At 43.5% G+C, this 22127-nt stretch overlaps 1 protein-coding gene across 1 annotated transcript in view; it reads left to right on the forward strand.

Moving 5' to 3' along the window:
• The first annotated feature begins 8431 nt into the window (after positions 1-8431).
• LOC115157333 (GTP-binding protein REM 2-like) overlaps positions 8432-22127 on the forward strand; it is a 31045-nt gene continuing 17349 nt past the window's right edge. Inside the window, exons 1-4 of the mRNA XM_029705504.1 lie at positions 8432-8773; positions 10314-10629; positions 11302-11375; positions 20491-20668. Of these exons, the coding sequence (XP_029561364.1) occupies positions 8762-8773; positions 10314-10629; positions 11302-11375; positions 20491-20668 (580 nt within the window). The 5' untranslated portion in view covers positions 8432-8761. The remainder of the gene's footprint in view (positions 8774-10313; positions 10630-11301; positions 11376-20490; positions 20669-22127) is intronic.

Genomic DNA, 22127 nt, shown 5'->3' on the forward strand with positions numbered 1-22127 from the left:
CTCTCCCTCCTGGTGGGGGTCGGGGGTCATCTGCTTATGTGACCTTTGCTGATGTGTAACCCACGGCGACACTCCAAGCCCAGCTCCGTGCTGCTCCTCAACCTGAGCCTGGCCACCCTGGGCGCCCTGATCACCCTGCCCTGCGTCCCTCTCAGCGACAGCTCCCAGGACTGGGAGCTAGGGGACCGTATCTGTGTGCTGCCGGGCTTCATCACCTCCCTGATGGCCGGAGTGCATATACAGTATTTAGTCTGGAAACCTTGCCGGTGCTCAGGTACCGCATAGTGGCCCCACCTGCTAGAACACCCACCAGCCCCACTGAAGTGGAAGTATAGGAACTTTGGAATTACACTACTCATCTACACTCAGTTGTACCCACCTCCGCTATATATTCTCCTCTCTCCCGCTCTTTTAGTGCCGGTATCGTGGCAGTGATCTCGCTAGTCTCTGTCACCATGGCCATTCCCCACCTATATCCATTTTGACGGTGGGTGTATGTAGTCTGTAGCTGGGTTTCCTGGTGCCAGCCTTCCTGGTCTACTACGTGGCTCTGCTCCTTTGCATTGCCCTCAACTCTGGACTCATCATCAACCACCTCCGCAACAAGAAGGCCACGGCGCTCCTGATCCTCTCCACGCTGTTCTTCGCCATTATCTGGCTGCCTTACTACACCCTGGAATACGTCAACGTCAGCTCTGCTGCCTCGCCTATCAGCCAACAATCATTCAGGCGTGAAGCGGTCTCCTGTTGCCCTTTTCCTACCTCAACTCGTCTGCTTCCCCGACACATAGGAGTCTCTACTCTGGGAGGTCTCTGTCGGACATCATGTTGGTGTGTTTAGCATCCTGCTGAAACCCACCCCTCTACTTCCTCTTGTCTTGCCCAGCGGTGCGTCAGCTCCATGCCCTCCTACCGTCACTGAGGAAATGCTTGGGAAAACGGCACCAGCGAATCACCCCCGCGCTGCCACCACGTTTTCCTCACCTCCTCCCGGCACACCTTGCCACTCAGGCTGATCCAGTGAGATGAGCACATACACACACACACACAATGCAATTACACAACCGATTTTGATTACATACATGCTTACACAGTTTATGGGACAATTACTTTTCTTCTAACAGGCTATACCTTTTAGCCTACATATGTCAGTGTGTGTGTGTTCATAAGCATCATAAATGTGATGTGTCATAAAAACAGAGGCTTAGAATCTTAGATTTCCAATCACATTGCAATTGTCACTTAGCAACTCAGACTCCTCACACAGGGAGGAGAGACTTAGTGGGGGGCCTGGCAGAGAGAGGGAGAGGATGGAAAAAATGAAGAGAGCGTAATTCAGGGGGCTGATCAAGTGGTAAAGTGTGTGTGTGGAATGAAATTACAGTATTGAAGGCAGAAGGGCATGAAATATATTGTTAGTGTTTCTCTCACAGAGAAGACAACAACATGACTGACAGGTGAGAACCATTTATGCCATCATTGAACAACACAGTTAGTATTATAAACAAACCAAGCCTCCCAAACCAATAATACTAACAATCATGAAGAATACTGATATAAGTGGACATACCATTGATCCTTCATCTAACTGGGCCTTAATTGCATGCTGTGCATAATCTTAAAGGCCCAGTGCAGTCAAAAACATATTTTTTCTGTGTTTTATATATATTTACACACTGAGATTGGAATAAAACTGTGAAATTGTGAAAATCTGACAATGTCCTTTTAGTGTAAGGTCGGCCCCGGGGGCTGCATGCAGCCTGCGACCTGACTCAATATGGCCCGTGGAATCATGCTCAGATCACATAAAGAATTTGCGATAGTTAAGTTTTGAAAAACATATTTGTTATTCAAATTAAAAGCCCAATGAATACTCGCCTTTGTGTAATGATTTAACTCCCACCGCTTGTGGGACATTTATTTTGAAGGCACGTATAAATCACAACTGTACGAGGACAGACAGTGACTGACAGGCTGACACACATGTCACAGTTACAAATAGTAGCTAGCTAGAAATTGTGCAAAAAAAATGTCAAAGCTAAGTTTTTCAAAGCTAACAAAGTAGACAATGAATGCAGGGTGTTCCAGCAAGAGTGGACATCGAAATATGTCTTTATTCAGGTATCAGGGAAAGCTGTGTGCTTAGTGTGCAAAGAGAGCATGGCTGTCTTGAAAGACTACAACTTGTCCCGACACTTCCAGATGAAGCATGCAGAGAAATATAAGAATATGTCTTCTGAGCAGAGGGCAAGTGCATCGAAAGAGCTTCTTTCTCAGTTGCAAAACCAGCAGGGACTTTTCACAAAACTGCATTCAGTGAACAACAGAATTGCGAGAGCTAGCTATGCGCTGTCACACAAAATTGCTAAACATATCAAGCCATTCGCTGAGGGAAAATTCATTAAATAATGTTTAATTGACTCTGCAGCAATACTTTTCCCCGACAAGGAAGAGCTGTTTGAAAATGTTCCCTGTCAAGACGAACAGTTGAAAGACAAGTTAAAGGATTTCACCTATTTCTCTTTGGCCCTGAATGAGAGCAGTGACACGGCACAGTTGTTGATATTCTTACGAGTCATAACCACAGACTTTGAAATCACAGAGGAGTTTGCTTCAGTGCAGTCAATGAAGAGCACAACCACAGGGAAAGATTTATTGGAGGAGGTTAATAAGTGTGTGGCAAAGCTGAGTTTTGAAAAGTTATCCAGTGTGACCACTGATGGGTGCCCAAACTTGACAGGAAAAAATGTTGGCCTTTTGAAAAGGATACAAGATCAAGTAGCTGAGCTGAACCCAGATCAGAAAAGTATTTTCCTGCATTCAAGAGGTGCTCTGTAAATGTGTTCTGAAAATGAACCATGTTGTGGATACAGTCACTAAGTGATAAACTTCATAAGAGCTAAATCTGTTAACCACAGGCAGTTTGTCTCACTGTTGGAAGAGACAGAGTCGGGTCATGCATACCACACAAACGTGAGAGGGATGTTTGGGGAAGGTGCTTAAAAGGGGGTGGGCCCTGAAGTCAGAGATTGCTAAGTTTTTGCAAATGAAAGGAAAATATGTGGATTTCCCTGAACTGCAAGATAAAGAATGGTTGGCTGATTTTGCCTTCCCCCCGTGGACATCATGGCCCTTTTTTTTATTTTAAATTTCACCTTTATTTAACCAGGTAGGCTAGTTGAGAACAAGTTCTCATTTACAACTGCTACCTGGCCAAGACAAAGCAAAGCAGTTCGACACATACAACAACACAGAGTTACACATGAAATAAACAAACATACAATCAAGAATACAGTTGAAAAAGTATATATAGAGTATGTGCAAATGAGGTAGGACAAAGGAGGTAAGGCAATAAATAGGTCGTCGTGACGAAGTAATTACAATATAGCAATTAAACACTGGTATGGTAGAATGTGCAAAAGATGAATGTGCAAGTAAAGATACTGGGGTGCAAAGGAGCAAGATAAATAAATAAATACAGTATGTGGATGAGGTAGATTGGATGGGCTATTTACAGATGAGCTATGTACAGGTGCAGTGACCTGAGAGCTGCTCTGACAGCTGGTGCTTAAAGCTAGTGAGGGAGGTAAGAGTCTCCAGCTTCAGTGATTTTTACAGTTTGTTCCAGTCATTGGCAGCAGAGAACTGGGAGAGGCGGCCAAAGGAAGAATTGGCTATGGGGGTGACCAGTGAGATATACCTGCTGGAGCGCGTGCTACGGGTGGGTGCTGCTATGGTGACCAGTGAGCTGAGATAAGGCGGGGCTTTACCTAGCAGAGACTTGTAGATGACCTGGAGCCAGTGGGTTTGGCGACGAGTATGAAGTGAGAGCCAGCCAACGAGAGCATACAGGTCACAGTGGTGGGTACTATGTGGGGCTTTGGTGACAAAACGGATGGCACTGTGATAGACTGCATCCAATTTGTTGAGTAGAGTGTTGGAGGCTATTCTGTAAATGACATCGTCGAAGTCGAGGATCGGTAGGATGGTCAGTTTTACGAGGGTGTTTGGCAGCATGAGTGAAGGATTCTTTGTTGCGAAATAGGAAGCCGATTCTAGATTTAATTTTGGATTGGAGATGATTAATGTGAGTCTGGAAGGAGAGTTTACAGTTTAGCCAGACACCTAGGTATTTGTAGTTGTCCATATATTCTAAGTGAGAACCGTCCAGAGTAGTGATGCTGGACAGACGGGCAGGTGCGGGCAGAGATCGGTTGAAGAGCATGCATTTAGTTTTACTTGCATTTAAGAGCAGTTGGAGGCCACGGAAGGAGAGTTGTATGGCATTGAAGCTCGTCTGGAGGTTAGTTAACACAGTGTCCAAAGAAGGGCCAGAAGTATACAGAATGGGGTCATCTGCGTAGAGGTGGATCAAAGAATCACCAGCAGCAATAGCGACATCATTGATGTATACAGAGAAGAGAGTCGGCCCGAGAATTGAACCCTGTGGCACCCCCATAGAGACTGCCAGAGGTCTGGACAACAGGCCCTCCGATTTGACACACTGAGCTCTATCAGAGAAGTAGTTGGTGAACCAGGTGAGGCAATCATTTCATGAATGAACTGAATTCTAAACTACAAGGGAAGGGCCTTCTTGCACATCAGATGTACAACCTTGTCAAAGCCTGCAAGGGAAAATGACTTGACAACACACAGCATATCATATCAACAATATCTCATGGTTTGACACATTTTTTTAAAAAATATTTTAGTCATTTAGCAGACACTCTTATCCAGAGCGACTTACAGTAGTGAATGCATACATTTCATACATTTTCTTTTCTGTGCTGGCCCCCCGTGTGAATCAAACCCACAACCCTGGCGTTGCAAACACCACTCATTGCAAAAACCATGCTCTACCAACTGAGCTACAGGGAAGACACAGTTTGACTTCTGTATTCAATGTTTGTCATGGGGGGTTTAAACATCAAATGTAGATTCCAAATGATTAAGGTCAGTGTTGTAAAGTACTTAAGTAGTTTTTTGGGGTATCTGTACTTTACTTTACTATTTATATTTTTGACAACTTTTAATTTTACTTCACTACATTCCAATAGAAAATATTGTACTTTTTACTCCATACATTTTTCCTGACAACAACAAGTGCTTGTTACATTTTGAATGCTAAGCAGGACAGGAAAATTGTGAAATTCACGCACTTATCAAGAGAACATGTGGTCATCCCTACTGCTTCTGATCTGGCAGACTCACTAAACACAAATGCATCTTTTGTAAATATTATTTGAGTGTTGGAGTGTGCACCTGGCTATCTGTACATTTTTTAAACAAGGAAATGGTGCCGTCTGCTTTGATTAATATAAGGAATTTAAAATTCTTTATACTTTTACTTCTACTTTTGATACTTAAGAATATTTTATCAATTACATTTACTTTTGATACTTAAGTATATTTAAAACCAAATACTTTTAGACTTTTACTCAAGTAGTATTTTACTGGGTGACTTTCACTTTTACTTGAGTAACTTTCTATTAAGGTATCTTTACTTTTACTCAACTATGACAATTGGGTACCTTTTCCACCACTGATTAAGGTAACGGTTAATGTTTGGGGTAGGGTAAAAAAAATCTAACATGAGTGCCTAGCGCTGGGATTGAACAAGCTTGCGGTTTACCCCCATCCGCCATCCTTGTCCACTACGCCCTAGCATGCCTACCTCATGATAATAGCGCTCACTGTTACCTCGAGTGACCGGTTTTGAAGGCATCTCCCGACGTCCTGGGGATGTGGACGAATGTCGAATGTCACCTTGGATCTCGAGTGACCTGGCCGGTCATATAGGCTATTTGTTAGGCCTTCAGTCGGCATAATCTCCTTCAACAGCCGTGTAACCTTGAAGAAAGACGTTCCTTGACTTATAAGTGTTAATAGAGAATTGCTTGTTTTTATCTGGAGGTTGGACAAAATAACTTGGACAGGGACAATAGGAGCACATTGATGAATAGAGGGAGATGTCATTTTAACAAGGAATGACCAATCAAATCTACATACTTGGGTCTGACTCTGTAATATTATAGCAAAGAGCACAAAGGGCATCCCATGTTTTGGCATGGTTTGACAAGCAGACTCTCTAAAGTAGGCTAATTGGATTTGAATGCGAGGCAATTCATATTTAGAGACAGCAAAAGTGGTATTTAAAATTCATTGGCATGGTGGGAATCACTTGAGCCCGAGATTGATTATGTAATCAGTTGTTTTGCATCAGGCTGAGTGCGTGTGTGTGTGTGTGTGTGTGTGTGTGTGTGTGTGTGTGTGTGTGTGTGTGTTAGTTGCACTCATTCAGTTTGAGAGAGCACGTTCAAAACCCACTGTAATCTAACAACACAATGACATGGAACACTTACTTCCAAATGTTCAATGACTAGTCTGAAAACGCACTCTGAGAAAAACAGAAATCTGCCCTATTTGCCACTTGACCCCTCTAACCTATTTCAGCCGGAAAGATCCTGCACACTATTGTTAATCAATCAACCTATTAACATGAGGAGCAGGAAGCATTTTGTCAGGCTGAGCTTGCTGTTAATGAGTGCAGTCATCTCAGTGAACTGCCTGCACTGTGATTCACACACACACACACACACACACACACACACACACACACACACACACACACACACACACACACACACACACACACACACACACACACACACACACACACACAATGCTCGTTCTAATGTACTGATGAGACTTCAGTACTTCCTGCAGTGAAATGACCAAATCGCCCTCTAGTGGCCTCATGGGTGGAATGTTATTTATATTTTTCATAATTTCGTAATGAATAAACTTTCTGTTTTTTTTTAACTGCAGAAAATCCAAGGTTTCTATTTCAAACGGTTTTGTTATTTCAGTCCTCATTCAGTCCCCATTCAGGCTGCATCAGTCTCACTCTGAACCATAACATGCTGCCCCGCTCTAGCTGCCACTGCTACTGAGGCTTGGGCCCAGACAGACAAAGAGATAGACAGACACAGGAGATTGCTTTATCAGACCCATAAGTGTGTAACAATTAACCCCAAGGAGTAACTGGGGCTCTTGTTAATTATCCCTGGGGTGTAGTGAGTGTGTTGGAGGTGGTTCAGAAACAGTTGTTCATGTGATGAGTAACCTAACCTTGGCTGAGACCTGCAGACTCATGGTAGCTCCCAGAGGAAATCCCTGTTCCAAAAAAGGTCCAGTTGCCAGGACCACAAATACAAATTCCATCTAGACACCGTAGCCCTAGAGCACACAAAACACTATACAGACCTCGGCCTAAACATCAGCACCACAGGTAACTTCCACAAAGTTGTCAACGATCTGAAAGACAAGACAAGGGCCTTCTATGCCATCAAAAGGGACATAAAATTTGACATACCAATTAGGATCTGGCAAAAAATACTTGAATCAGTTATAGAACCTATTGCCCTTCATGGTTGTAAGGTCTGGGGTCTGCTCACCAACCAAGAATTCACAAAATAGGGCAAACACCAAATTGAGACTCTGCATGCAGAATTCTGCAAAAATATCCTCTGTGTACAACGTAAAACACCAAATAATGCATGCAGAGCAGAATTAGACCGATACCCGCTAATTATCCAAATCCAGAAAATAGCCGTTAAATTCTACAACCAACTTAAAGGAAGCGATTCCCAAACCTTCCATAACAAAGCCATCACCTACAGAGAGATGAACCTGGAGAAGAGTCCCCTAAGCAAGCTGGTCCTGGGGCTCTGTTCACAAACACAAACACTGTGACTGACCCAAACTTAAGGAAAGCTTTGACCATGTACAGACTCAGTGAGCATAGCCTTGCTATTGAGAAAGGCCACCGTAGGCAGACCTGGCTCTCAAGAGAAGACAGGCTATGTGCACACTGCCCACAAAATGAGGTGGAACCTGAGCTGCACTTCCTAACCTCCTGCCAAATGTATGACCATATTAGAGACACATATTTCCCTCAGATTATACAGATCCACAAAGAATTCGAAAACAAACCCAATTTTGATAAACTCCCATATCTATTGGGTGAAATACCAGTGTGCCATCACAGCAGCAAAATGTGTAACCTGTTGCCACAAGAAAAGGGCAACAAGTGAAGAACAAACACCATTGTAAATACAACCCATATTTGTTTATTTATTTTCCCTTTTGTACTTTTACTATTTGCACATCATTACAACACTGCATATAGACATATGACATTTAAAATGGCTTTATTATTTTTCAACTTCCGTGACCGTAATATTCACTGTTCATTTTTATTGTTTAGTTCACCTTTGTTTATTATCTACTTCACTGTTTTGGCAATGTTAACATATGTTTCCCTTGCCAATAAAGCCCTTGAATTGAATTGAAAGAGAGCGAGAGAGAAAGAGAGTGGGGGAGAGAGAGATGAGCTGTGTAGCTCAGGTATACACTAAGGGCATTCTTGGGCGTTGGGACAAGAGGATGAGAAGGGGGCGTGCTAACGTTTTTTTCTGTGCACAAGAAGGGCCGCTTATTCATAACACCCAAACGCAGGTGTAGACCAGGCTACCTATTCATATGCTCTGCACTCTTCTTCGATCAATACCTACACATCGAGACCAAGGGGCTTCGGGAGGAATTACCAGCCGGGGAATGGTTTCGCAATGTTAATTGATATTTGGTGCGGTTATTTTGTTCTCTCTCATCCATACTTCCCGAGCGCAAATGACTTGACATGGATTGTGGTCGCAATTAGGGACTTTATTTGTGAAAAATAGAGGAAGAATTTAACACGATGACTGACCAGGTAAGGTGACAAAAAAATGTCAGCACTGACCTCACTGTTTTTATGTGCCAAACGTTTTCTTTGAGTTCAGTAGACTATAACAAATTGCATCTTTAAGCTACATACCGGTGCGATGTATGCTACATAACGTCTTCAGCGGAAAGACTACGGAGCCGGCTTGGGAGCTTCGCGATATGTGGAATTCTAGTAGCACGTGCACGCTGACAAGCTGTCACTATGTTTACGCGCACAACTCACACTCTCAATCCGAGTTGTCTGTTGTCTTCCCGAAAGGTGCGGACACATCAATTAGTATTTGTTTAATAAGCAGGCTCATCTCTCTTCTATCATAAATTAGGATCATTATTATGATGTTTTTACTGTATAATTACTCGACATGTTGAATTCGAAACTAAAATGTGATCATCAGTGGGCGAAATAATAGTGGGTCTAATAATTACACTATAGTGGCAACACCACCAACAGTAGCCTAGCAGCCAGAGCAATGTATGTTCTACAGTGGTAATAACATGAGCAAACAGAAGTATAGCAACAAAGCATTGCCTGTAGGCCTACAGTATTGAACTGTAGTATTTTGTTATTGCCCAATGTTGTCTGTGTTACGGTTTGACCTAGTTTCTCACCTGTCAGTCGGTCCTTCTCTGTGTCTGTCTTTATTGCTCTCCTGCATCTCCTTGACAACAAAGACCATGATTAATTAATTGCACCCTTTCAATTACTCTTATTGGTACTGTGTCTGAGTCCAGCAATACACTCTATCCCTGTGTGTCACCGAGTGGAGCTCAGCCACAGGTACACCTGCTCCTGGCTCTGTGCTGGCTGTTTGCTGGCTGTTTTCTGGCTCCCAGGGTGAGTGCTCCAGCTAGATGAATTGCTGTATTAATATTGATGGCGGTCATCTGACTGATCTGCTGCAGTACACACACTGAATGCTCCCAGGAACACAAACTGATGGCTTTAGTTGTTGTTGAAACCAGAGAACACTGAAGTATCTATACTGTGTGTGTGTGTGTGTGTGTGTGTGTGTGTGTGTTTGCATATGCACACACACACAAAGGTTTATGTAGGCCTATACGTAGGTGTATGTGTTTACGTTTTGCGTGCATAGAGCCCATAGCTTACTGTAGACATGTCTATCTGCTTTTGTGTGTGACATGCAGGAGGGCTCATGGACATTTATGTTCTGGACCTATTTTCTGCTAATGCATCCCAGAGTCCCATTGTAACAGTCTTGCTTCCATCCCTGTCCTCGCCCCAACCTGGGCTTGAACCAGGGACCCTCTGCACACATCAACAACCGCCCCCCACGAAGCATCGTTACATTTCACTCCACGAAAGCCGTGGAGCTGATCTGATTGGTCAGAAGACCAATTAGTGTCTAAACGCAGCCTTTGCTTCCATAGTAGTAGGCCTACTGTGTCAACTATTTGTGTCAAATGTAACTCTTCTTCTCCTGCATTAACATTCACTCAGCTCCATGCTCATAAGGGTCATGTCCTTTGGGGCGTGTACTCACTACCTATTTTTTTGTCTCTCTCAGTACAGTATGTTTCTTACCACCGCTCCCCCTCTGAGAAGAGGAAGCACACCTCTACCAATCAAGCACCAGCTGAGGCGGGAGGAGGCCGTATCAGAGGACCGTGATTGGATACCAGGGATTGACGAACCATCCACACTGCCAATCAGTGACACTGTTTGCCAGGATGAATCATTTGGTCAGGCGGTGGAGGGGTATCATGGGAGTGCTATAAGGATCGTACTACTTGGGCAGAATGGGGTTGGAAAATCATCGCTGGCTCTGTCCCTGGCTGGACTGTCAGACAGATCTCTGTCGGTGGACTCTGAAACAGCCTGTGGTAAAGTTCTTCAATGTGTGTGTATATTTGTGTGTGTGCGTGCGTGTGTGGATTGTAGTGGGTGTGTGTGCAGTGTGCACGTGGTATCTACTTTATGTCAATCGCGTTATGTCAGCCGCCACAAAATACCAACATCATTCTGATTCGTGAGGTTGAGAGTTACTTTTCCCATTTTCTGAGTGCACTCTAAAGGCAGAGAAATTACAAGATAAACCAAAAAAGCACTCTGTGTCACTAGGCTGTCTGAAAGGTCAGGGTGATAATAACAGCAGTCTTGGGCCAATCACTCAACCAATCAATGCTCCAGCAGAGTGATGGGCACACTGCTCTGTAAGTGGTGCTGCCAGAGACATGTCATGAAGAGTCAGACCACAAAGTATTCATTATGGTTCCTAGAATCCTGGCAAGTCAAGGTATTTGCAACATAGCTATTTCTGGAACCTTAATGCTCTATGTGGGCCACCGTACTGTAGGCTACCATAACCTTGTCCCATATCTGTGTGTGCTTCCAACTCCTCAGCCTACCATTGTGTAATACCAGACATAGGCCTCGGTTAACTTTAATCAATAGGCTCAACTCAAACCATTTGTGAGTGTGTGTTATCATGTGTTTGTGTATCACTTTATGTGGAAGTATTGTTGTGTATGTTCATGTGTCATGTTTGGTTACAGGAGAAGGCTACGAGCGCACAGTGTCAGTTGACGATGAGGAGAGTTCAGTCATCATTTATGACAACTGGAAACAGGTATTTAAGGCATTCTCTACACCGCAGGTGTCAAAACTCATTCCACGGGGGGACAAGTGTCTGCGGGTTTTCATTCCTCCCTTGTACTTGATTGATCAACTAAGGTCACTGATTAGTTACAAACTCCCCTCACCTGGTTGTCTAGGCCTTAATTGGACCCAAATTGAATGAAAATAACAAAAACCAGCAGACATTCAGCCCTTCATGGAATGAGTTTGACACCACTGCTCTACACTGTCATTCTACTACTGTCTATATGTTCAACTACTTCTCTCTGTACTGTCTGTCTTGTCTTGGTCTCTCTCTCTCTTTCTCTCTGAATGTAATTCACTTTGCCTTTATGACACTGATTGCATTCCTGTTCATGCCGCTACATTTTGAATAGATAAGCCACGCGGAGACAGTGGCAGCCACAGATTATTTGACTTTTAGCCATTTTTAGCTCTTACTTAGATAACTTGAAATTGCTTTCACATTCATGTGATTTGCTCCAATTTCTGTCTGAGTACAAATATTTGGAGGGTGGTAATGCAGATGATTTGCTTCATTATATGATAAATAGATAAATTACATGATAAATTACATGATAAATAGCCTGAATGCGTACAGTCCTCTCTTTTCTGGCAGAATTTGGAAGGGATTTTGAATGATCTTAGAATGAGATTGTTTTGTCCTATTGAAATATTTTTTTTGGGGGGGGGGCACTGACGATTTCATTATGATAAAGTACACTTGGTAATAGTCTAATATTAACCAGGTAATAGCCTTCTATGATGATGGTACACTCAATGCTGTAGTGTGTACACATGGACTTTATACCAGATGTCCAGGAGGACTCCCTAGTTTACTAAGTCTGAATTATTTAAACCTACAGATGTAGGATCTTAATTTTATCACCCTGTTGCAGGACAACTTTCCTGAAATACAGGACATTTAAAACGTGTAGTGTATTTGAGGTATAAAAAGGCTAGACAAGTTTTAGTAATTTCCACTATGAAATGTCAGACTTGATTTTCCCTTAGGAAAAATGTGTCAACCCATACAAAAATGTCCATGAATTATAATCCCCATAATAATTCCCATTTCCTGTTGCAGAATGATTTTCCTGCTGTAACAAACTGGTTTAAATTAAGATCCTGCATCCAATAAAAGAAAATAGTGTTTGTGACATGCTTCATGACAAAAACATGTGTAGACAGACAGTGAAATGCTTACTTTCGGGCCCTTCCCAACAATGCAGGGAGAAAAAAAGAGAAATAATAGAAAAATAATAACGGGTGTAATAAATACATAATGAGTAACGATAACCTGGCTATGCACGGGGTACCAGTAACGAGCCAATGTTTAGGGGTATGAGGTAATTGAGGTAGATACAGCACAGTGCCTTCAGAAAGTATTCAGACCCCTTGACTTTTTCCAGAATTTGTTACATTACAGCCTTATTCTAAAATTAATTAAATTAATGTTTTTCCTCATCCATCTACACACAATACCCCATAATGACAAATTTTAGCAAATGTACACTACCGTTCAGAAGTTTGGGGTCACTTAGATATTTCGTTGTTTTTGAAAGAAAAGCAAAAAAAAATTGTCCATTAAAATAACATCAAATTAATCAGAAATACAGAGTAGACATTGTTAATGTTGTAAATGACTATTGTAACTGGAAACGGCAGATTTTTTTAACGGAATATCTACATAGGCGCACAGAGGCCCATTATCAGCAACCATCACTCCTGTGTTCCAACAGCACATTGTGTTAGCTAATCCAAGTTTATCATTTTAAAAGGCTAATTGATCATTAGAAAGCTCTTTGCAATTATGTTAGCACAGCTGAAAACTGTTGTTCTGATTAAAGAAGCAATAAAACTGGCCTTCTTTAGACTAATTGAGTATCTGGAGCATCAGCATTTGTGGGTTCGATTACAAGCTCAAAATGGCCAGAAACAAAGACCTTTCTACTGAAACTCGTCAGTCTATTCTTGTTCTGAGAAATGAAGGCTATTCCATGCGAGAAATTGCCAAGAAACTGAAGATCTCGTACAACGCTGTGTACTACTCCCTTCACAGAACAGCGCAAACTGGCTCTAACCAGAATAGAAAGAGGAGTGGGAGGCCCCAGTGCACAACTGAGCAAGACGACAAGTACATTAGAGTGTCTAGTTTGAGAAACAGACGCCTCACAAGTCCTCAACTGGCACCTTCAATAAATAGTACCCGCAAAACACCAGTTTCAAAATCAACAGTGAAGAGGCGAATCCGGGATGCTGGCCTTCTAGGCAGAGTTGCAAAAAAAAGCCATATCTCAGACTGGCCAATAAAATGAAAAGATTAAGATGGGCAAAAGAACACAGACACTGGACAGAGGAACTCTGCCTAGAAGGCCAGCATCCCGGAGTCGCTTCTTCACTCTTCCCAAAAACCGAGCCATGAGGTCGAAGGAATTGTCCGTAGAGCTCCGAGACAGGATTATGTCAAGGCACAGATCTGGAGAAGGGTACCAAAAAATGTCTGCAGCATTGAAAGCCCCCAAGAACACAGTGGCTTCCATCATTATTAAATGGAAGAAGTTTGGAACCACCAAGACTCTTCCTAGAGCTGGCCGCCCAACCAAACTGAGAAATCGGGGGAAAAGGGCCTTGGTTAAGGGAGGTGATCAAGAACCTGATGGTCACTCTGACAGAGGTCCAGAGTTCCTCTGTGGAGATAGGAGAACCTTTCAGAAGGACAACCATCTTTGAAGCACTCCACCAATCAGGCCTTTATGGTAGAGTGGCCAGACGGAAGCCACTCCTCAGTAAAAGGCACATGACAGCCCGCTTGGAGTTGCCAAATTGCACCTAAAGGACTCTGACCATGAGAAACAAGATTATCTGGTCTGATAAAACCAAGATTGAACTCTGGCCTGAATACCAAGCATCACGTCTGGAGGAAACCTGGTGGTGGCAGCATCATACTGTGGGGATGTTTTTCAGTGGCAGGAACTGGGAGTCTATTCAGGATTGAGGGAAAGATGAACAGAGCAAAGTACAGAGAGATCCTTGATGAAAACCTGCTCCAGAGTGCTCAGGACCTCACCTTCCAACAGAACAACAACCCTAAGCACACAGCTAAGACAACGCAGGAGTGGCTTCGGGACAAGTCTCTGAATGTCCTTGAGTGGTCCAGCCAGAGCCCGGAATTGAACCCAATCAAACGTCTCTGGAGAGACTTGAAAATAGCTGTGCAGCGACACTCGCCATCCAACCTGACAGAGCTTGAGAGGATCTGCAGAGAAGAATGGGAGAAACTCCCCAAAAACAGGTGTGCCCAGCAATTTGCAGAAATATCTAAAAACCTGTTTTTGCTTTGTCATTGTGGGGTATTGTGTGTAGATTGATGACGGGGGGAAACACAATTTAATCCATTTTAGAATAAGGCTGTAACGTTAAAGAAAAATGTTTTTTTTACATCGGTAGTGTCGTCTCGCTCAGGGGAACTCTATTTTAAGGCATTTCTCTAAAAGGGAATCAACTTTCAAGCTTTCTTTCACCTCTTTTTATCTCTCTGGTCTTGCTTTTTTCAGTAAAGCTGTCTCTTTCTCCTCCCTCCATCTTTTCCCTGATTTACCTCTTTTCTACAAAAAATATAATCAAATTGTATTTGTCACATGCGCCAAATACAACAGGTGTAGACCTTACAGTGAAATGCTTACTTACAAGCCCTTAACCAACAATGCAGTTTTCATCTTAAAATCCATATCCTCTCTCTCTCCTTCTCTCTTGCCCCTCTCATTTGTGTGCTCCCTTTCTTACTCAGAACTGACCCTTTTTTAGTGTAGTTAAAATCTCTCTGAAAGTCAATTACATGTGTTATTCTCTGCATGTTTATACAAGTGCAGGTGTTAAGCCATGGCAACATGAGCAGGCCAGTGGGGTTTGGAGCGGCTCCAGCCCAGCAGCAGTAAGGAGAGAGAGCAGACTGGACCAGCTCCCGCTCGCCCCAACACACATACACATACACACACACACATACCCACCAACACCCTTCTTTCACTGCTGATGCCACATTGACCCTGACAGCAGCAGGACTGCAACGAATTGTGGGTGTGCGTACTTGTATGTGTAGCATACGTGCAGTGTGCACTGGCCCCAGAGGATTTTGCCTAACTCTAGCTAGTTCCCTATTCCATCTGTGCTCCACCCTCCCCAGGTTACCATGGTGACCAGTGGACTGAACAAATCCCCAACATGGATTACATCATGTAGTTGTAGAAGCAGTGGGCTACAAAGCTTCTGGCTCCCATTGTCGGTAGGAACCTCTGGTTTTACTGTAGCTGCATGTGCCTCATCATAACCCAACCAATTATCTGGAGTATTTTATTAGGATAATAAAACATTTAGAAAAACTAGATTGGGATTTTAGAGTGGTTCCTTGGTTCCCAGCTGATTCACACCTGTTGCTAGTTGTACCTTCTTCCATGTCAAACCAACTGAGTCCTACACTATCAGCAGCCATACAGCCACATCATCACAGAACATTTCAGAATACACACACACACAAAGCGCTCAGAGAATCTACACACACACAGCAGCGCTCCGAGCTTCTCTTCAGCTAGCCCTGGGACTGGGAGTCTTGACGTCAGGCTTAAATAAGTCATCCAGCTTCCTAAAATAGCTGGCACATGCTTGGCCAGGACCTGGATGTCCTCTACTGTACTATTTGCCATCTTCCGTGTAGATCACTCATGCAGACAATCAGCCACCATCTTTCAGGGCCAGTGGGATGTGTTTGATGGTTGTGGGTTGGTTCTCTAGCACTTCCTCTCTCTATTAACAGGCTGACCACACCTGTATGCACCACCAGGCTTTTTCGATGCTGGAGGTATGAGCCAGCTGTGAGCGAATGGATCTCAGTGTAGAGCCATTCATTACTGCACTGGCAAGCCTATCGAAATACACTGTCTGTCTGCTGCAAGTGTCTATAATTATTTGACAAGTGTAAAGTGCAACATTTATGGTAGAAAACCTTGGAAGCACTCCGAGGCCAATCGAAGTAGGCCAGTACACGGTAGCTATCTTGTAAGGAGACAAGGATGTGTGTGATTTGGTGCTGTGCACTGACTGGCTTGGGCAGGAGCTCACCGGGGCCGAGTACCGGCACCTCACATTTTCTACTGCTGGAGCTCGTTTAGTTTAATTTTAGTTTCATTTATTTTCACCAAAGAAAACAAGTGATCGACAACAATAAAAAAAAATAAAAAAAAGTGAGCCGGTGTGGATGGATCCCAAGGGCTAAAATGAAAAACACCTCTTGTAGAATATTGTGGAGCTCCTGCACCTAAATATAAACATTACCGGCACCCAAATTGAGTACCGGCACCTATTTATGTCCAAGTCATGCGCTGGTGGTGTGTGGAGGTCTGGGTCAGAGTCAGTAGTAAGGCCTCATTAGTGTCCTAAGTTTTCATAACTGTGACCTCAATTGCCTACCATCTGTAAGCTGTTAGTGTCTTAACGACCGTTCCACAGGTGCATGTTCATTAATTGTTGGGAAACAGTGTTTAAACCCTTTACAATGAAGATCTGTGAAGTTATTTAGATTTTTACGAATTAAGAAAGGGACGTTTCTTTTTTTGCTGAGTTTGTATGTAGAGCAGTGTTGTGTGTGTCTGAATAGAGGGGTCAGTATCTATTGTTGTGTGTGTCTGAATAGAGGGGTCAGTATCTATTGTTGTGTATGTCTGTCTGCATAGAGGGGTCAGTATCTATTGTTGTCTGTGTCTGAACAGAGGGGTCAGTATCTATTGTTGTCTGTGTCTGAATAAAGGGGTCAGTTAATATTGTTGTGTGTGTCTGAACAGAGGGGTCAGTATCTACTGTTGTGTGTGCCTGTAAGGCTTGGGCGTAGTGGGTGAGGAGTCAAGCGCAGGAAGCAGAGAATACAGGCTAGTGGCTTTTAATGAACACAATGGCGAAACACAAGCCACCCCAACAGCTATACTGAGCGCACACAAAACCAAAGTGCCCCAAACACAGGGGACAGAAGATGGTTGGCGCAAACCACGCACTAGCACCTAAACACATATAGCGTGAACACAAGCCAAAAATACAGAACAATAATCCCACACACAGAGCAGGCAGGCCTACTGGCTAAAATAGCCCAGTAAATCAGCCCAACACAGAACAGGTGGAAACAATAACGGAAAGGGGGGGAAAAAAGGGAATCAGTGGCAGCTAGTAGGCCGGTGATGACGACCGCCGAGCGCCACCCGAGCAGGAGGGGGAGCCACCTTCGGTAGGAGTCGTGACAGTGCCTGAACAGAGGGGTCAGTTAATATTTTTATTCTTTGTCTGAACAGAGGGGTCAGTATCTACTGTTGTGTGTGCCTGAACAAAGGGGTCAGTATCTATTGTTGTGTGTGTCTGAACAGAGGGGTCAGTATCTATTGATGTGTGCGTCTGAACAGAGGGGTCAGTATCTATTGTTGTGTGTGTATGAAAAAGGGGTCAGTATTTATTGTTGTGTGTCTGAATAGAGGGGTCAGTATCTATTGTTGTGTGTGTCTGAATAGAGGGGTCAGTATCTATTGTTGTGTGTCTGAATAGAGCAGTCAGTATCTATTGTTGTGTATATCTGTGGTGTGTGTGTACGGCCGCAGCCAGAGCTGGCCAGATGGCCTCTATAATGTCTGTCCGGAGGGGTGTGACCCCTCAATACCCCAAGAAACCAACTCAGCCCTCAACACCACTTAAGCTCTACGTCCAATTATCAGATTTTGACTCCTCAGCCAGAGGAAGGTCTCTGGGCCTATCTATCTCTGTCTCCACTCCTCTCCCGCTCCATTCATCATTCTCTTGACCTCTTTATTCTCTTGTGGTGCTGGACGGGGTGTGTGTGTGTGTGTGTGTGTGTGTGTGTGTGTGTGTGTGTGTGTGTGTGTGTGTGTGTGTGTGTGTGTGTGTGTGTGTGTGTGTGTGTGTGAATAGGTGTAATGAGGGGTGCTTTCTGAACTGTTTTCCATGTACAGGCTGTAAGCTGCTTTATTTTGAACTCATAACTCATCTTGTTTTTGTTAAGAAGTGGCTTTAGAACAAATAGATATGAGTGGTTTTTACAGAGTTCAGAGTTTAACATGGGACACAGTATTTGGTAGTTCATTCAGCTATTGCTGAAGAAGCAGCTACTCTTCCTGGGGTCTACATGAAACATGAAACATTACATCATACAGAACACTAATAGACAAGAACAGAACTACACACATTTAAAATAAGAACAATGGACCACAGGAGGAGAATGCAGACTGTCTTGGAGAGACTAATATACAGTAAGAGAAAGAATTTAATTTTCTTTTGGAATCTTTCATCAGAGAGGCTAAGCATACAAGTCAACTGTATGTCTAGAAATGCATTGGAAATAATTCAGCTTTCTTTGTAAAAAAAAAATATATAATATATATATACTTTTAACTTCAAAACATATTTGACAAAATGATGTCTAATGTCATGTATATTCACCGTTTTCCTGCATTGCATTTACACATTATCCTGAATGAGATTCATGGTGAAAACATCAGGTTTCAGTTGTTTCTGTTTATGGCTTTTACTCAGGAGGCCCTGGCGCATCAATAATCTTTGGTGATTATATGGGGACATACGCTAAGTGACAAGTTACTGGACTCTCACAAGCTCACTTTGAGTATATGTGTGCATTAGTGTGGGCATGTGAGAGTGTAGTACACGTATGCAAGCTGTAAAAAAAAACGTTTTGTGTGTGTGTGTGTGTGTGTGTGTGTGTGTGTGTGTGTGTGTAGGGCAGTATACCATGACAGATGGTCTGAGTGGAACAGAACAAAGAAGAGCTGACTGACTAGAAGACAAACACAGTGTTAAGTTATCAAGCATCCCACTGATGGAAAGCTCTTTTATTTTTGTCACAGTTACCCTGGAGAGCTCTCTGTCATGACACCGCCCATCCTTCTCCGACGTGGCCGTGTTTCTCTTGGCTGCTTACAAAGATTAGTGGCTGTCTCTCCCTGCTCCACAAAGCCTGCTAGTCCCACTCCACTACCCCATCTCCTCCCTCCTCTCATCCCCCTCCACTCCACCCGTCTCTCATCCCTCCCCTCTCCTCCCCTTGCACCAAGCCCAGACGGTGACAGGTGGCCAGGCTCACTTCCGCGCCGCTAACTCCCCTCCCTCCTCCGGAGAGAGATGGAGTGGGTTCCGGAGACCATGGATTCCCTGCTGTGGGGTACAATCCTCTTTGGCTTGTAGGAGCTGGGAATTTTTCAGGCGGAGTCTCTCCAGAGGGCTGAAATGTACCTTCAGATCCATGTGGATCTAGGGCACACAGACCGAAACAGACACAGGCAGACACAGGCAGACACAGGCAGACAGGGCTGGCTATGGTGGGTTAAGAGAGGGGGCTGGCAGCTCTTCTCCTTCTGTGTGCCTGAGTGAGTGAGTGAGTGAATCAGAGAGGCCTGTCCTCCAGAGCCACAGTTTACTATACAGGCCAGGACTAGAGGGAGGGAGACATCATTTAAGCCCAGTGAAACAGTGCTTGTGTTTCACCACAGTGGCCACCACTAAAAGGGTCAGAAGCTTCAAACTGAATCAGGAAGTTCACAAGGGCACAATGTGTTGTGTTGGATTTAGGACAAAGCCCCTGTGAGTCCACTCAGCAGAGAACGTAAAGTAGGATTAAAATAAGCTTTATGCCAGGTGGTGAGGGATAAGAACTGGCACAATAATCATCTTAAATCCTCCCTCTGATATAAGCGTTCATTATGTTACATACATTAAAACAAGGTAGGTTGTAGCCTGGGTGGTGTGGTGGTCAGTATACATGTTTGCCTGGGTTTGAATCCAGCCCACTCTTTACCTTTCTTTCTCTCAGTCTCTACGCTATCCAACAAAACATAAAAAAATGCTAAATATGTTTATATAAACAAAAGGTAGGTTATTGAGAAGAGAACAAGCGTGTATCAGTGTCATTAATGTGTGTGTGTGTGTGTGTGTGTGTGTGTGTGTGTGTGTGTGTGTGTGTGTGTGTGTGTGTGTGTGTGTGTGTGTGTGTGTGTGTGTGTGTGTGTGTGTGTGTGTGTGTGTGCGTGTGTGTGTGTGTGATGCAGGACCTGTCCACGCTGCAGTGTGAGGTGGTTGTCCTGGTGTTCTCGGTGACTGACAGGAGGAGTTTCCAGCGCACTGCACAGCTCCGCCTCATCCTCAGGGAGTCACTGCCCCACACTCCCATCATCCTCGTGGGCAACAAGAGTGACCTTGTCCGTTGTCGAGAGATCAGCACAGAGGGTAGGGAGGACATCCTCGCTATATATACTGTAACACACATACGTACTGTTATCACATGAGTGCCCAAGGCATATATGTTTTTACGTACCTCCTGTCAATCAATCTAAGGGTCTCTCCTTTCCACCTTGTGCCACCATTCTCATGTAATCACCTACAGTGCAGTGTACAGATATAATACAGTATCGCATGCAAATGTATAAAATGCATACTTACAGTCGATACAATAGAACCCCCACCCCTTTTCCCAACCAATCTCATCATAACACCTGCAATGTCTCAGTACAGTATGGTTGAGGTTGGCACAGGAGTGAAAATCCATTCCTGTCCCTTCTTGTCCTGTCAATTTTTTTACTGTACAGTCTTGATCCTGCAACAGTTCTATAACGCCGGAATTTTCCTGTCCCGCCCAATAAAAATCACTCCTATTCCATCCCGTGCTCATTTTTACACGCAGAAATCAGCTCTGCAGATATCATCTCTGCATGTGAGTAGCCATAGCAACTGCTCCATTTTGGCTGCCGCTTAGGGCTCACGAGACAGTTGCCTGCCCTGCACATACAGCCGATAACAGCCACATTAGGAGATTCTTACGATGAAGGCAGCCTCACTACTTAGTCGGAATAACTCAATTCCTCTCTTAAAGGCTTCGTCATTCACTGACATTCGTTGGCATCTGAGGTAAAGTAGTGAGTGCGGAGTATCCTTGGCTACAACTGGAGCGAAATGACAATACATTTTTTATAGGTTTTTATTAAGTAAACTACACTACCGTTCAAACGTTTGGGGTCACTTAGAAATGTCCTTGTTTTTGAAAGAAAAGCACATTTTTTTGTCCATTTAATCTAACATCACATTGATCAGAAATACAGTGTAGACATTGTTCATGTTGTAAATGACTATTGTAGCTGGAAACGGCAGATTTTTAATGGACTAACTACATAGGCGTACAGAGTAGGCGTACAGCGCTACAGAATGATTTTTATTTAAAGGTAATGTTCCTGTGTGAGTGGAGACTACATTCACGGTAAATGCTGAATATTTTGGCTCAATCTTAAATGACTTTTAACTTCTTATGGGCAGGTGGGATGGTAGCGTCCCATCTGGCCAACATCCGGTGAAATTGCAGAGCGCGAAATTCAAACGACAGTACTATAAATATTTAACTTTCATAAAATCAGAAGTGTAATAAATCAAAATAAAGCTTAACTTCTTGTTAATCCAGCCACTGTGTCAGATTTCAAAAAGGCTTTACGGCGAAAGCAAACCATGTGATTATCTGAGGACAGCGCCCCGCATACAAACACATGAAAAACATATTTCAACCAGGCAGGTGCGACAAGAAAGTCAGAAATAGCGATATAAGAAATGCCTTACCTTTGATGATCTTCTTCTGTTGGCACTCCAAAAGGTCCCAGTTACATCACAAATGGTCCTTTTGTTCGATAATATCCTTCTTTAT

The sequence above is a fragment of the Salmo trutta genome, chromosome 21, assembly GCF_901001165.1.
Source record: "Salmo trutta chromosome 21, fSalTru1.1, whole genome shotgun sequence".
Lineage (NCBI taxonomy): Eukaryota > Metazoa > Chordata > Actinopteri > Salmoniformes > Salmonidae > Salmo > Salmo trutta.